Source organism: Microplitis demolitor, chromosome 4 (assembly GCF_026212275.2).
Source record: "Microplitis demolitor isolate Queensland-Clemson2020A chromosome 4, iyMicDemo2.1a, whole genome shotgun sequence".
NCBI lineage: Eukaryota > Metazoa > Arthropoda > Insecta > Hymenoptera > Braconidae > Microplitis > Microplitis demolitor.
In genome coordinates, this window is record NC_068548.1 from 12715940 (window position 1) to 12732794 (window position 16855).

General features: G+C 29.6%; 1 protein-coding gene across 1 annotated transcript in view; it reads right to left on the minus strand.

Annotated features, from left to right (window-relative positions):
* Positions 1 to 406: 406 nt before the first annotated feature.
* LOC103575804 (geranylgeranyl transferase type-2 subunit alpha) overlaps positions 407 to 16855 on the minus strand; it is a 42660-nt gene continuing 26211 nt past the window's right edge. Inside the window, exons 4-7 of the mRNA XM_008555752.3 lie at positions 13865 to 14052; positions 13585 to 13782; positions 2278 to 2898; positions 407 to 886 (exon numbers count right to left, since the gene is read on the minus strand). Of these exons, the coding sequence (XP_008553974.1) occupies positions 438 to 886; positions 2278 to 2898; positions 13585 to 13782; positions 13865 to 14052 (1456 nt within the window). The 3' untranslated portion in view covers positions 407 to 437. The remainder of the gene's footprint in view (positions 887 to 2277; positions 2899 to 13584; positions 13783 to 13864; positions 14053 to 16855) is intronic.

The following is a 16855-nucleotide window of genomic DNA, read 5'->3' on the forward strand; positions in this document are numbered from 1 at the left end:
ATATTAAATTTTTCTCATATTGAATATCAGGCGCTGTTGTTAACAAAAAATATTGTCCAATGCATGTTTTTTAAAAGAGGTTGAACAAGTTATGATTTTAGACTTATTTCGTCAATTCAAACCAACAACGATTCTTCGCTTTCAACTTATAAATTAAAATATATATCTACCTGAGCATATTTACATGGATCAACCATAATTAGATCTTATTCAACCAGTTAAAATCTAAATCAACTTTTCTTAGGATCATATAACGTTAAATATCAACGTCTCAGAATACGTCGATTTAAGAATTTACAAGTCTAACTTTACGTAATTATATAGTTATTCTTACTAAAATTAAAATATAATTGAGCATTACCAAATCTTTTGTTTTTCATGAAATAAAATATTAACAAATTGGTCGTAAAATTTTATTTATAAAGTTTATTAAAGAATCATTCATTAACTTTTAATATTAAATTTGGTGAAATAGCCAGAATTTTTGAAGTAATTTCATCAATATTTACACCTAATAAATTATCACGAATATCTAATTCAGTGAGTTTGTGCAGTTTGAGTAGGTTCAAAATGTCTTCAATGTTTGTCAATTTATTTTTTCGTAAAGAAAGATATTTGAGACTCGATAAATATGGAAAATTGTCCAGATTTGTAAGATTATTGTTACATAAAGTTAGTTTTCTGCAATTTTGTAAAACAGCCAATCGGTGCAATGAATGATTCAAGTGATTTCCAGATATGTTTAATTGTTCAACGAAACCTAAGCCATGTTCATTATACAAAATTGTCAGTTGAAGATTCGATAAATCTATGGTTGACCATGTGTCAAAGTCTTCTTCATTTACCCTCAAAGTATGCAGTTTGTAATCCAGCAAATATTTGCTACCTAGAAAAAAAAATCATTTGAGTTTACTCATTAAAACTCTACAATAAATTGATAAATTGAGTAAAGAAAAAACTCTATTCTCTAATAAATATGATAAAGTAGCGTTACACAACAGGTTTGAGTCAACTAATTGAAAAACATGAAACTTTCAATTTACGTGCACGATTATTTTCAAAGAAATGCATCGGTTTGAACAGAAATGAATGTCAGTAAACACGAAAAAGGTTTAAAGGAGTTTTGAATTAGATTATAGCTTCGGAATGTGGAATATCAAAAAAAAAAAAAAAAAAAAATTAGAGAACAGTCATTTTTCCAATGTTTTGTTAACGTTGACAAGGGTGAGAATCTGATATAATTTTCTAATTCCGAAAGTCTTTATTTTTGGAATTTTGCGACATCGATATGTTTCAGTCAATTCATTTTGCTGTATTTTCGAGATCAATGAATTTAAAAATCGATCGATCAAGTTCGTTTAGAAATATGTAAAGAAAAAAAAAACGGTGCTACCATTCCTTTCTACAACGATATCTTTCAAACAATTCAACCTATTTAGATGGGTTTTACGGAAATCGACGCGTATTGATGTTCTAGAGCTAATAATAATTTCAAAAAAACTGAAAGAAAAGTTTTTTTTCGCATTTTTTTAGTTTTCTTAGAGTTCATTCGATTGAAAGATTTGAAATTTACAGGAAAGTTGACGACTAACAAACCCTTTTGATTGCCACAACAACCATCTCAATAGGTCAGTTCATCAAAATGTTATAGAAAATGTACACGCGCACACACACACGTGCACGCGGACATTGTTCTGGAAATAGCCAGAAAAGCTTACAAGGATTTCAAAACGTCGACACCTGTTCAAAACCCGATGTTCAGAAGTTAGGGTGAAAACAATAACTTTCCGAATTATTTCGGAAAGAGTCAATTTTCATAGCAGAAAAATTAAAAATATTACTTGCAAGAACTTTCTCGACTTATCCGTTTCATAAAATTTACAATCGAGTAGTCATTTCTAGTTATTAAAAATATTTGTCAATCATAATTTTATAATTTATGAGTGTTTGAAGTTGAATTTTCTGAATTATCTCATATATTTTTAATCATCATTTTATGACACAAAAGTATTTAAACCTTGAAAATCTATATTATTTTAAGTAATTCTAATCCAATATTTAATAATATGACCTAATACGAAATTATTTTGATTATTAAAATGATGTCAGATCATGTTTCTCAACCAGGATTAAGTAATTTTGTTTTATCGAGTTTTTGTCTTATCGTAGCAAAATATTTTTAGTGATTTCATTCTTTTGAAATGTTGTTCGTATATTATGATTTATTATTGAATTAATCACTATAATTAGTAAATTATTAACTAATAATCAACTTACGGACGTCAGTATAATACTCTGTATGTAAATTATCTATTTTCATAAGAGTGCATAAGTTTTTCAAAATTTCATTATAATACTTGATCGGATCCAAATTTTTCATAAGAAGTATCACAGTAAGTAACGCCCACTTATTATTTGGTTCCATTTCTAACAATTTTTCAATATTGTTTAACTGTTCAATCAATTGAGTGCGATGTGTATCAGTATGTTTTATGGATGATTTGTAATACCATACATTACAGTTTTTAGATTTATGGAGATCATAAGATTTATTGTTATACTTAACAAATATCGATAAGAATTCTCTGTCTACTCCATTTGCAATGGCCGGCAAATTAGAACTCCATTGTTTTGAATGTACTTTATTATTGTAAGAATACCAGGTAACTGTGTGATCTATGTAAGGATCTAATCGACTATATTTTCGAGTTAATATAAGTTCGTCGGGTTTTATTTCAGTGTTACCATGGAATATTATTGTAGCGCTATTTTCTGTGACTTTTATTTGCCGTATGTCATTAGCCTTAAACATATTATAATCCAAAAGCCAACGTTGATAAAGCCATGCACTTGAATCATTGGGATCCGTGAATATAGCATTTATGACAAGATCCAATTCTGAAACCATGCAAAAATTGACAAATTTAAAAAAAAAGTTATGAACAAATAATACAATAACCTAAAACAAGTACGTACATTCTATCAAAAAAGTTATAATTATAACGATAAGAATGCTGAGAAATTCAAATATGCTCACATCTACCACTCATGTTATAATAAATATAAGAAAAAAAATCTGTAAATCGGTTGAACCTAAGGGCCAGCCCCAAAACTTCCCGCTGTTTTCGAACTCAAAGAGCTCGAAACCGTAATTTCTAATATTTTGAACTTGACACCACGTTTTATTGCATAAGTATTTTCAAACTTGAAAAATTCAAGACATCGAGAATACTTAATAAACAACCCTATTTAACACATTTCATAGAATCCGACAGATTCTCATAATTTCTATAGAGATTTTAGAAGAATGAATGAGTTCTATGAGAAGTGCTATGGTTGAATATAGGGCCTTATATATACAGCAATAAGAATGTATCGGATTTCCTAAGCAGAAAATCGATCTTAAAACTTTTATTCATGACTATGTTCTAAAAATCAATATAATCAGGCAGAAATCAATGTCAGTGATTAAAATAAATATTTCAATGTCTTTCGACTAAGATCAGAACATTAATATATAAAGTATCCGAAAAAAATGATGAAAAAGGTGTTTTCATATGTCAATTTTTTTGTTGGTAATACATAATAATCTTTAAACTAAAGAACAAATTGCATTACATTATGTTATAATCGAAAAAGGCCGTCAAACCGAAGACTTAGTATGATGTTGAACACATTTGTGTGCATTACATTATTATTTATCCGTAAAAGATGACATAAAATGTTATTTTTTAAACTTATCGTCGTCGATACCTTTTGAATCAATCAACCGATTCTAACGTTTAATGTGGCAATGAGCGCGTTTTATTGCGTTCTAGAGCTGATAAAATAACAAAAAATGATTGATTTCTTTCTTCGACGATATTTCTCGAACAAATGAGCTAATTAAGATAGTTGAGGCGGCAATCAACGCGTTTTGTCAAGTTCAAGAACTGACAAGGGAGGTATCTCAAGTGTCTCTCTCTTATTTCGATGGAACTCAAATATGTTATTCTCCGTCAAAATCCAAAGAACACGTATTTTTTTTTTTAGCTGCAGAAAAACATCTAGGGGGTGAAATCACCCCTCGAAATTTAAGCTCCAAAGGGGCGTTTTTCAAGTTTGGCATACTTGCAGTTTGAATTATCGGACGGGACCAACGGCTTCATTTTCGGGATGGAAAATTATGAAAAATGCCTTTGGTTTAATAATACAGTAATGAATAGAATAAAAGTTATAAGAGTTGAAATGAGTGAAACTTTGATAAAAAAAAACTATCCAATGTATTTTAACGGACCAACAGCCATCGAAACAGAGAAAAAAAGTAGTGAATACAACTTTTGAGCTTTCTTCGAAAAATCAAGTTTAAGGGGTACACACTCCTCCAATATATGGGTCATTCTCAGTTAAGACGTAAATTCGACGTCCGCGGTAAAAAATCATCTTTTTTTTAAAAATTTATTAAAAAAAATGTAATTATCTTTTAAAACTCGTGCTCATGTAAGTGGTCACTCAAATTCATTTCTTAATTTTATTTAATTTAGTCACAATTTAACTCAAAGTCAGAAAACATCTCTCCCCTGGCTTGTCCGCGGGCTGATTCTGTTTATCTATTAGTAATTTAAAGTGCTTAGAAATCAAATAGATTATTTAAATCATATATTTCAACAAAATAAATTGAATAAATTCTCGTAATCAAGCGAGTAAAATTGCATGATATTTTTTTTTCTTAAAAAAAATTACGTTTAAGTTTGTCCCCCACATTTTGCGTCTCGTCCCCTGGCATGTTTATTTTCCTGTAAGATCTGCATTTGTTTACCGACTCACGGGAATTGAAGACCTTAAATGAACGTCATTGAGTTTATACTTTGTAGTCAGCACCACTGGAACTAGGTGCGCAATCATTTTGTTATTTATTTCATTACTGACACTCTGTGGATACAGTTGAGATTGAGTGAATGGAGTCTCTCCCCTGGTAAGTTTTATTTTAAAAATATTTATCTAAAAATTTTCATTCATCTGTATATTTACTTCTTGTTGTGTATAGATTCTAAGTTTTCTCGGTTGATTGCGTACAATAAATACATTTGTCATTACTTCTGTTTTTGTTACTAAAAAGTATCTCCCCTGTCTTGTACATGCCAGGGGAAAGACACGATATCCAGGGGAGATATGAAAACTTCAAACTAGAATTTTTTTTACTGTTTTTTAAGTTCCCGCTAAGAAAATCGATGATTTTCAAAAATTTCGGGAAGTTATTGTTTTCACCCTGATTTGCGAAAATCGAAATTTCATCAGATGTCGACGTTTTGAGGTCTTAGGAAGCTATTCTGATTGTTTTTAGAATGATGCCGGAGTGCCTGTATGTATGTGTGTGCGCGCGCGTGTGCGTGTGTGTGTGCTTGTGAACGGTCTATAACTTTTCAATTCATGAACCGATTTAGATGGTTGAGGCGGCAATCGAAAGAGCTTGTTAGCCATCAACTTTTCTGAAAATTTCAGTACATTTGATCAAGTAGACTCCAAAATATTGGCGAATTACGAAAAAAAAATTTTGCTTTTTTTTAGTTTTTCTCGGGCTTAATAAGACGCGTCGATTTTGCCCTTAACCATCTCAATCGGATAATTCGTTCTAGAGTTATCGTGGGAAATAGAAATAATAAAAAATGGTTTTTTGCGAATATATTTGAAACAATTGAACTAAACAATTTCAAAATCTGATCAGCCTTAGAGTTTATTAAAACGCGTCGATTGCCACCTCAACCATCAAAATCGGATCATGTGTCTAAGAGTTATCGCGGGAGAAAGAAACGATAAAAAACAGTTTTTTGCGAATATCTTTGAAACACCTGAAGAAAACAATTCCAAAATCTGATCAGCTTCAGAATTTAGTAAAAGGCGTCGATTGCCACCTCAACCATAAAAATCGGGTTATTTTTCTAAGAAGTATGGTGGAATAAAGAAATGGTACAAAACGGGTTTTTGCAAATATCTTTAAAATAACTAAACCAAACGATTTCAAAATCTGATCAGCTCTAAACTTTATCAAAACGTGTCGATTGTTACTTCAAACATGAAAATCAAATTATTTGTTAATGAAATATCGTGGGAGAGAGAAATGGTAAAAAACGTTTTGTTCGAAAACAACGGCATACAAAAGTATTTTTGAGCTCGAAGAACTCGAAACTGTATTCCTGACAATATTTTCGAGCTCAAGGAGCTCGAAATGAGCGGGAAGTTTTGGAGCTGGCCCGCAGGGTCAACCGATACACCGATTTTTTATTGTTTAAAGGTTGCATATTGTTATTTAATTTAACGTATGAATATATTCACAATATAGTTCATTGAAAAAACTCGATTATTGTGTTTTTTTTACAGAACATGGCACTCTGTTTATCAAGTCTCTCCCCTGAATTGAGTATCTCCCCTGGTTTCTTATAAAACAAGATAAAATTAATAAATTGACTGACCGCCTTGCAGAAACGTTTAGGATGATTGTTTTGATCGAAATATTATAAAATTTAACTAAATTTTTAAATTTTTTATCGTGCCGCGTTTTATCAATAAGCGATTTACGTCTTAACTGAAAATGACCCATATCTATATTCACTATTAAAAAACATTAATATTTTGATGAGCATTGGTTTGAATTCATCGAGAATTATCATTTCACACATTTTTAGCAGTGAGGACATAATAATGATATCATTTTTCTTTATTTTTCTAACGGTTTTACTTTTAATTCTACAAAGAAAATAACCTAAGAGGACGCCACCCAATTTTGCTGCCGCTGAAATATGCTATTCTACATAAATTTTTAAAACACTAGAACGTCGAAAGAGTAGAAAAAAATACTAGATACATGTTTTGGTGTCAAAAATATATTCATGTATTTTTAATAAAATAATCATTGTAAATTTACGTAGTTGATAAAAATAATAGTACCATTTAACGCATATGCAAGCGTCCGGACTTATAGGAAATACACATATTTCGAGAGCAGTTTGGAATGTTTCACCTCGGCAATGGCTCAATGTACGAATAAGCCCAGCATATATTTTTGTAGGGAATTCATCGCTCTACAAAAAAAGTCTCTTATTATTTTTTGATAAATCCATCTGTTCAAAAGTTATTGGACTTCGAAGTCAAGTTAGAATCAATTTCGAGACCTTTTTACTTTTCCGGCGAAACTATTGGACTTATCATAAAATGCCATAAAATCGTTGTTGGAGACAATTTTATTTCCTACAAATTATCTCTGATAAATTTTTTCCAAATTCTGCATTGTTTTCTAGTTATTTTCATTTTAATGCCAAGCTCTTAAAATCGATCAGAAGACTATTTTTTTAGGAGCTTGGCATTGAAATGGAAATAACTAGAAAACAATGCCAAATTTGAAAAAAATTTATCTGAGATAATTTGTAGGAAATAAAATTGTCTACAAAAAATATTTCATGGCATTTTATGATAAGTCCAATAGTTTTGCCGGAAAAGTAAAAAGGTCTCGAAATTTACTCTAACTTGACTTCCAGGTCCAATAACTTCTGAACAGATGGATTTATCAAAAAATAATAAGAGACTTTTTTTGTAGAGTGTTAAATTCCGTATAAAAATGTATGCTGGGCTTATTCATACATTGAGCCATTGCTGAGGTAAAACATTCCAAACTAAAAAATTCCATCTGGCAGCCAGAATGGAAGGTAGATTTTTCGAAAATTTTCAGCACCCCCCTCACTTTTTGGTGGCTCAAGCTTAGTTGAAAACAAAGGCGGGCCTTGTACTTTTTTACTAAGGTTGAAGCCAATTTTTGGAGGTCAATTTTTCAATACGAAATTTTTAATCTGCACTTTGAATATTGTTATATATTTATAAAAGAAATATATAAATAAATAAATATATATATATATATATATTCATAAAAGAAATAGTTTTCTGATCGATTTTAAGAGCTTGACATTAAAATAAAAATAACTAGAAAACAATGCGGAATTCGAAAAAACTTTATTGAAACAGCTTCTAGGGAATCAAATTGTCTACAAAAAAAAGTCCCATGATATTTTGTAATAGGTCTGGTAGTTTCGCCGGAAAAGTAAAAAGATCTCAAAATTTGAAATGAATTCGACTTCAACCTCAAATAACTTTTGAACAAATAGATTTATCAAAAAATGATAGGAGACTTTTTTTGTAGAGCATTCAATTACCTACAAAAATTTGCCTGCCAATTATTCCTATGACGCATCGTTAGCTACTTATAAAAAATTAGAAGACGAAAAAAAATTTTTTTCCATGTTATTCTTATGGAAAATAGAAAAGTACAATGCGGAATCTCTTAATGTTAATATTAAGAGCTCTAATTTTCACAGGCGTCTTTTTTTATCGAAACAGAACTTTTGAACTTGTTGGCGAAAAAAAAAAAAATTTATCATTTTTCGAATCACCTTAATATATATAGGGGCATTCCACGCCAAATCGACCACTTTTGACCCCGACCCCTTTCGATTTGGCTGAAAATTTTTTTTCCTTTTCTACCCCATTAAAATCATTTTTCAGGAAATTTTCAAATGTTTTTACTCAACTCAAAAAAAGTTATGAGTTTTTTAAAAATGAGGCTTTTATTTTTTTAAATAGCTATAACTTCTTCAAAAATTGACCAATTGGGCCGTTTGTTTTTTTCAAAATTTTTGTCTTTGAATGTACTTTTCAGAAAATAATACAAGAAAATTTTGAGATGATAAACTCTATGAAATTTTTGGCTTTTTTGAGAAAAACCGCCATTTTCTTAAAGTTCGCTATTTATTCTTTTTTTTTTTTCTTTTAATTTCTCAAAAAAATACTTCAATTAATTCTGCAATTTTTCACGCCAATCCCAGAGTGGGCAGACCTTCCATTCTATTTTTTTTATCAATTAAAAAAAAATGTTTGCCCAGTTGGGCTTATTTTACAAAACATCACTCTGGAAATTTTTGAGAATTTCTCGACTTCAGAGTTTGAAAAATTGAGACGAAAAATTTGATTGAAACTGGTATAATCCTCGAAAGAATTTGGATTTTTCTTAAAAAAGTGAGAAAAATAAATAGAAGATATCTATAAATAATTTTATCGTATTTTTTTTTGAAAACTACACCTGAAAACAAAAAAAGTGAAAAAAAAAATTTTTCTTTTGGCTTATTTTTGACCAAGTCACGGCTTTCGAAAAATAAATCTAACGCACATCGCTATTTCAAAAGCCTGTGACTTGGTCAAAAATAAACATGAGGGCAATTTTTCTTTTCATTTTCTTTGTTTTTATAGTATCGAAAAAGTAAAACAAAGCAAATTGAAGCTTGAAATCTCTAGTTTTAATATCTTTCAGCAAAATAAATTTCTGAGCCATGGTATTTGCGAAATCATAAGAAATAGGCCGAGACAAAATTATTCTAAATTTTTTAGTTTTGTTTTTCAGGTCTACCAATTTATGGCTCGTTGAGGAAATTTACTCAGCTGCAATTTGCTTCTTTCTGTGTTTCTCTGTATGACAATTTACTGCTGAGATATCAGCCTTCAAATGAAAAAGAATCCTTTTGTCTTTGATTATCGATATCTCCGTAACTAATGGTTGCATAGTAATTGAAAGGGCAACTTGAGTAACTTTAATGAACGCCCTACAAGCTTCATTTTCGATTAAAAAAAAAAAATTTTTTTTATCCTTAATATCAATTTGAAAAACCCACAAAAAATTGTCATTTTATGGTATTTTAGTCAACTCATCGCTACTGTGCAAATATTGATGAAAAGGTTAATGTAGCCAAGTGATTTTACAGCTTAAGGTACCCCCCAAAACCCGGCAAATTTTCAGACTGATCCATGGAACCGTTCGTCCTGGCCGATTGCTCAAAATTTTACAAAACAATTAAAGGAACAATTTTTTTTCCATAATTTGTGTAATCAATACCAATATGACAAAATTAATTCCATTCGGATTTCTTTCCATTTTTGCGTTAGTTATTCATTAAATGTGAAGTAGAGAGAAAAAAAAATATTTCTAAAAAACGAGATAAAACAAGAATTTTTCTACTTTTTTTTTTTTTTTGACTCGGGGTTTTTTTTTTGTTTTTCGGAAAAATTTTTTTTCTCTCTCTCCCTCACATTTACTGAATAACTAACGCAAAAATGGTAAAAAATCCGAATGAAATTAATTTTGTCATATTTGTATTGATTACACAAATTATGCAACAAAACTTGTTTGTTTAATTGTTTTGTAAAACTTTGAGTAATCAGCCCGGACGAACGGTTCAATGGATCAGTCTGGAAATTTGCAGGATTTTGGGGAGTACATTAAGCTGTAAAATCACTTGGCTACATTAACCTTTTCATCAATATTTGCACAGTAGCGATGAGTTGACTATATTAAATTAACTATATATATATGTATAGTTATACAGCTTTTTTATTCTTTTATTAATCGTAATTAAACGACACTGAATTACCTAGCCATTTTCAATAGGGGATCTACAATTCTTTCAAAGAATTTTTTAAAAAAAAATTTGTTTTAATTACTGGATTTTTTCGCTAGTTATCATGTCTACGGGTTTCATACTTGACGGACAGGAAATTTTTTTAAACTATTTTGATGTTTTTTCGGTTTTTATTGAACTAAATAAATTTTTGAAAAGTATGGAATTAATCTCCATTAAATTATCTTCAAAAATGGTGTGCAACTTATCTTAATTCCGTAAATCAACAAAGGTATAATAATTCAAATAGTTGCCGAACTGAGGCGAAAAAAATTTTTCGACCGTAAAGCACTCTCTGATGCTTCGCATCATGAGTCGTGCTATTACACTTTTATATATAACAATCACTAAGTGTAAATAATAATCTTTAATCCTGAATTAATAATTAATAGCCTTCCATAATAATTTTCACTCTACTAAGATCAACCCTCATGCACTTGATTTCATGAGTATGAATGTCACGGCCCTTGGCCACCGTCTATCTTACTCACACCTATGAGACCTGGTCACCAACGCGGGAATAAATTACACGCCAGTGTATTAGCTCAAAGGTACTTACAGTTGTCGGTGTAATAAAATATTTAATCGTTGGATTAAATCTCTTCAGGTTAGCAACTTAACAAAATTAAATTTTTATAGTATGTGTATTTTATGATGTGTACGGACCCTCCGCTCCAGTGCGTTGGGGCGCGTGTCATTTACCCGGGAAAATTAAAATTCATCATAATTAAATTATTTAAAAAAAAGTGAATAACCAATAAAAAAAAAGCATGAATTATTAAGTGTGCTGATTAAAATAAAATTTAAGTCAACAGATTTTAGTATCTTGATTAAAAATAATCATTCCTTATAGTATCAATATAAATGTAAAAAAATCAATCATTCATTATTAAGGCCATTTTCAGACATAAGATCATTTTTAAATTACCTATAAAAAAATTAACTCATTAAAAACACAAGATTAAGAAAATGCACGTACTGATTTTTTAACATTCTAAAAGTGCATTTTTATATTTCTATTATATAAATATTTTATTTTATTATTTCAAAGTTATAAATATTGTCAGCTGTCCGCTTAACTTAACTATCTTTCTACAATTTCCAATGACTTTTAGCTGTCGTAACAGTGTTAAAATTAATTAATTAATTAAACAAAAATTAAAACTTTCATTGAAAAAAGGACAACGTAGTAGTAATATCACTGAGCTATAGAATTAGAAAAAAAATTATTTGCAAAATAATACATTTTCTAAAAACAGATTCACTGTATAAAGTTGCGCCAAGTACACGTTCAACATTAATCTCAAGCTGCATTAGTAGTAAAATTTTCACAAAAAAGTCTGAAATCACAAGAATACCAAGAAACTGAGATTTTTAAAAATTTAAAAAAAATATTCGAATGTACTTGGGTTATGCCGATAAATAATAATTCAGTCTTGTCATATCTCGTGAATATCTCCGATTAAATAATATTTTAAATTAACTTAAACAACGCATACCACGTATTCAAGTATTTTTGTTTAATTTTTAAAAATCTCAGTTTCTTGGTGTTCTTGTGATTTCAGAGTTTTTTGTGAAAATCTTACTTTTAATGCAGCCTTAGATCAATGTTGAACGTGTACTTAGCTTATCTATATACAGAGAATTTGTTTTTGGGGGCGATTAAATTATCTTCAGTTGAATATACTTGAAGATTAAAATGAAAAATGTTCTCATGCATGGGATTAAGTACATCCTGTAATTAGATTATTATTTGATTATTGATTTGAAAAATATATATTACTTAAAGATATTCTTTTTATTTGTAATATACTTCTACGTTATTATAATAATCTACTTAAGGTACTCTAATTGTTGGTAACTAGGATACCTCATTTTGGGAATCGACTATAGGTCGGTAATTAATTCTGGTGAAATTAGAACGGACCCTGCTTGACGGCTGGGATATAAAATAACAACTAAACGTATGTCATTAGAGCTGGACAATCGACAGATTCGTAATCAGTTATAATGATATATAATTTCCCGGCATAAGAAGTGACTGGACTCCTAGGTGTACACGAGGTCTCATGTTTAAATCAATTGTCAAATTTAAAAATGATATACTAAGGTCATAACATTTCTTGCAGTGTGGTGTTTTGCTGTCGCGACTTCTTTCATTTAATCAAATAGTTAATTAAATTTCGGTATAATATCATATTAAGAAAATGAATAAGACTTTGGTTGCTCTGTTAGAGGATAAAATTTTCAACACAGTATTCAAATATTACAAGTCAACGATATCTGCGAGCATCATCGCAGCCTTTAGTCACAACTCATGACGAATCGTGAGCCACAGACTACGGTGATGTTCCTAGAGTAACTTGAGATGTGACAAGAATTTTTCTGTACTAAGATATGATGGATCTTATACAAATTATAAAGTAGTTAGTCAAATGAATCAGCAGAGAGAGATACTCTTTGCTGATAGTAAATTTATACGATTTCCGAATAAAAATTAATTTACTTTGTTGTATTTTGAAGGTTTTCAAAAATCCTAAACGAATGTATCATCTCTAATTAGTCAATACCTGAGTGGCCTAGAGCTGCTCAAGTATTCTTATATTCAGACAAGGTTAATAATAATGATTTGATCATTATTATCAATTCTAAATATAAACTAATTTTTGGTATTCATACTTCGGTTAAAATAATCAGTCATCAGGCACACTGAAGGGGTATTGTCAGCCCTACAATGCTAAACCTCGATAATTCAAAATTCAAATAGTAAAATTTTAATTAATGAATTGTTCAGTTTGCTGCAGTAATTGATAAAATATTAAAAAACAAAAAAGCGTAATAAATACAATCAGAATAATAACGCTAAAAAATTACTAATATTGTTATGATAAATACTTAAAAATATAATTATATAATTTGATCTATAGTCGTCCCGACGGAAGTTTGGAATTTTGCCCTACCACAATTATTTCACCTCTACCATAATATTTCGACTTACGCGTGTACAAATACAAATATTGTGGTAGAGGAGAAATAATTGTGGTAGGGCAAAATCCTAAACTTTTGTTGGGATGACTTTACCAAAAACAAAATATTTTTAATGCTATTATACCTTTGTTATATTTTTCATGATAAATCGATAAGATTTCTGTTTCATCAGAGAACGTATTGGATATAATTTTACTTCGATAGTGCCATGAAGAGTAGTTCGATAGATTTCCCATAATTTTAAGTTCAGAAAATTCAAATTCGTCTTGGTTAGGTACTCCTACATTTTTAACCAACTGTTGTCTGTAATCCCAGCAATGAACTAGTGAAAATAATCAATTTAAAATTAAAAATGTATATTTTTTCATTATACTAACAACTTGAAGAAAGACAAAAGAACCTACAATTCCTGTCATCTAAATTCAGACATTTATTGCAAAGTTCTAATTCGGATTTCCACTTTGCTTCCGGTAATTGATTGATTATCCAATATCTTTGGTGCCATAAGTTATAAGACTTGGGATTTTTATGCAGACAATTTTCGGTCAAAATCAATTCCTTGTTTAACAGTTCAATGTATTCCTCTTGACACCTTAAATTAAAACATTTTGATCGTAAAACTTATAACAAAATATATAGGAAATGGTTAACTCTGCGGACTAGTCCCAAAACTTTTCACTGTCTTGATTTAACGGAGCTCAAATTGTTACTGCTTGTACATTTCCAAGTTTTTTGAGTTCAAAAAAATTATTGTCCGAAAATGTATTATCGAGCTCGAATAAAATTTTACCTTACAATATAGGCTAGTCAACAAGTTCAAAAAGACAAAAACTTTTGATAAAACTCTTGAAAATATGAACGATAGCTCATTCAATTCGGGATGACGTCTAGAAAAAATGTTTTCAAGGATGTATTAGCACATAAAAAATTGCAATAGTTATTAAAAAATTAAGAGAAAAAAAAATTGACAGTTTTTTGTTAATAACTCAAAAACTAGTAATATTTTTGAAATTTGGAAGAAAAATCCTAAAAGAGGAGAAAATACCAGTAAAATAAGTCTCGACTCCCCGAGTTGTAGCTCCATTATTTATAATTTTAATTAAACGCCGAAAATAGGCCTCCACACAGCCGTTACGGTATGGACGCACTGCCGCTAGAGAGAGGGTTCCACATAAAATAGTTTTTTTTTTAGTAACAAGTAGCTCCTTGAGCTCGAAAACATTGTTGTGAATACATTTTCAAGCTCTTCGAACTCGAAAATACTGTTGTATGCTGTTATTTTAAGAAAAAACGTTTTTTAGCATTTCTTTCTCTCACGATATCTTACGAATGAATTAACCGATTGAGACAATTGAGGCAGCAATCGACGCGTGTTATTGAGTTCTAAAGCTGATCAAATTTTGGGATTGATCGGATGAGTCACTTCAAAGATAATCGAAGAAAACTGTTTTACACCATTTCTTTCTCGATCGATTTCTCTCGAACGAATAAACCGATTGAGATGGTTGAGGCGGCAATCGACGCGTTTTATTGAATTCTTGTGGTGATTAGATTTTGGAATTGATCGTTTGAGCCATTTCTGAAAAATTTGAAAAAAACTGAAAAAAAAAAAAGTTTTTTTGTTTTTCTTCCATATCTTAGAGTCTACTTGATCGATCGATTTGAAATTTTCAGAAAAGTTGACGGCCAACAAACTCTTTTGATTGTCACCTCAAACATGTTAATCGGTCAGTTCATTAAAAAGATATTAAAAGTTTACATCCATACACACCCACACATACATACAGACACTCGGACATCCTTCTGAAAATAGTCAGAATAGCTTCCTAGGACCTCGAAACGACGACATCTGATGAAAACTCGATTTTCGAAAATCGGGGTGAAACCAATAACTTCCCGAATTTTGGAAAATTAATAATTTTCTTAGCGGAAAGTTAAAAATTCAAATAAATTATGGTATCATCTAGAAACTTAGAGAATAAATCCCTGTTGGAAAAAAATTATTAAGTCAATTTTTCAAAAAGTTATTCTTTTGTTAACTATCTAATTTTTTTCCAATCTCCATTTTCATAAACGATGATGTAAAAGTTTAAACAATAGCTTTCTAAATTTTTACCTTCGTGGAGTCCTTCGTATATATACTTGACAATATCACGCCATAAAGGTTTATTAAAGTTTATTATTTTCTTCATAATAATTTTTTAAAGTTAACAAAAAATGAAAAATCTAAGAAATGTCGTTAAACAAATTTTTTCGATAGATGTTTTGTTCTTGCTGTTTTCGTACCTAATAAGAGCATTGAATAACGTTCAAAAAAAATTTTATCGCCAGTATCTCTAAATTTTTATGCATTAATCAAATGTTTGTATTTAGTTATTTACAATGTATGCAATATTTTGTTTATTTCCTAATCATTAATTCGAAATGAATTTTTCAAAATTTGAAACCGCCTTTTCTGACAATCAAAGTTCAAAAAATTCAAAAAAAAAAACTTCATAATTTAAACAAAAAAGATACTTCTTCTAAATAAGCAATAGAAGTATCTTGAGCTAGAATCGGCAATAACTCAATATAGTATATAGAAACTAAAAATATTGCAAAATATCAGTTCCAAATTGCTAAGGTAACAAACAATAAAATTATTCATAAAAACAATTTCTTTGTTTATCTATGATGAAATGCCAATTATGATTTTTGAAGAAAAAATAATTTCTTAACTAATTATTTAAACAATCGAAATGTTTAACAAATGATTATAAACGATAAAAAAAATTTTTATTTTAAATATTGTTATTTTGCCAAGACAATAGAATTGTAAGAAATATTTTTTTTAAATATTAAACTTGTCTATTTGTTTATACCAAATATCTTAACGAATGATGTGAAAATTTTATTTGAACGTTATTTAATGCTATTGTTAGGTGCGAAAACAGCAATGATATAACATTTGTCGAAAAAAATTTTTTTAACATTTTGTTATGTCCGATCATCCTCATCTTATATATATGGGGCATCCAAATCACCGAGGTTTTTACCCGACCCCCTTCGATTTCGCTGAAGCTTTTTTATGATTTTCTATCCTACCAAAGACATTTTTCTGAATTTTTTCAGATTTTATTACCTAACCCAAAAAAAGTTACGATTTTTTTAAAAAAGCCACTCTTTTTTTTTTGAAATTGCTCTAACTTTCTCACAAATTAACCTTTCGGCTTTTCAAAAATTCGTTTTTTTCAAAAATTCGTAACTTTTTTTAGGTTTGGTAATAAAATTTAAAAAAATTCAGAAAAATGTCTGTGGTAGGATAGAAAATCATAAAAAAGTTTCAGCGAAATCGAAGGGGGTCGGGTCAAAACCTCGGTGATTTGGCATGGAATGCCCCATATACATCAAGAGAA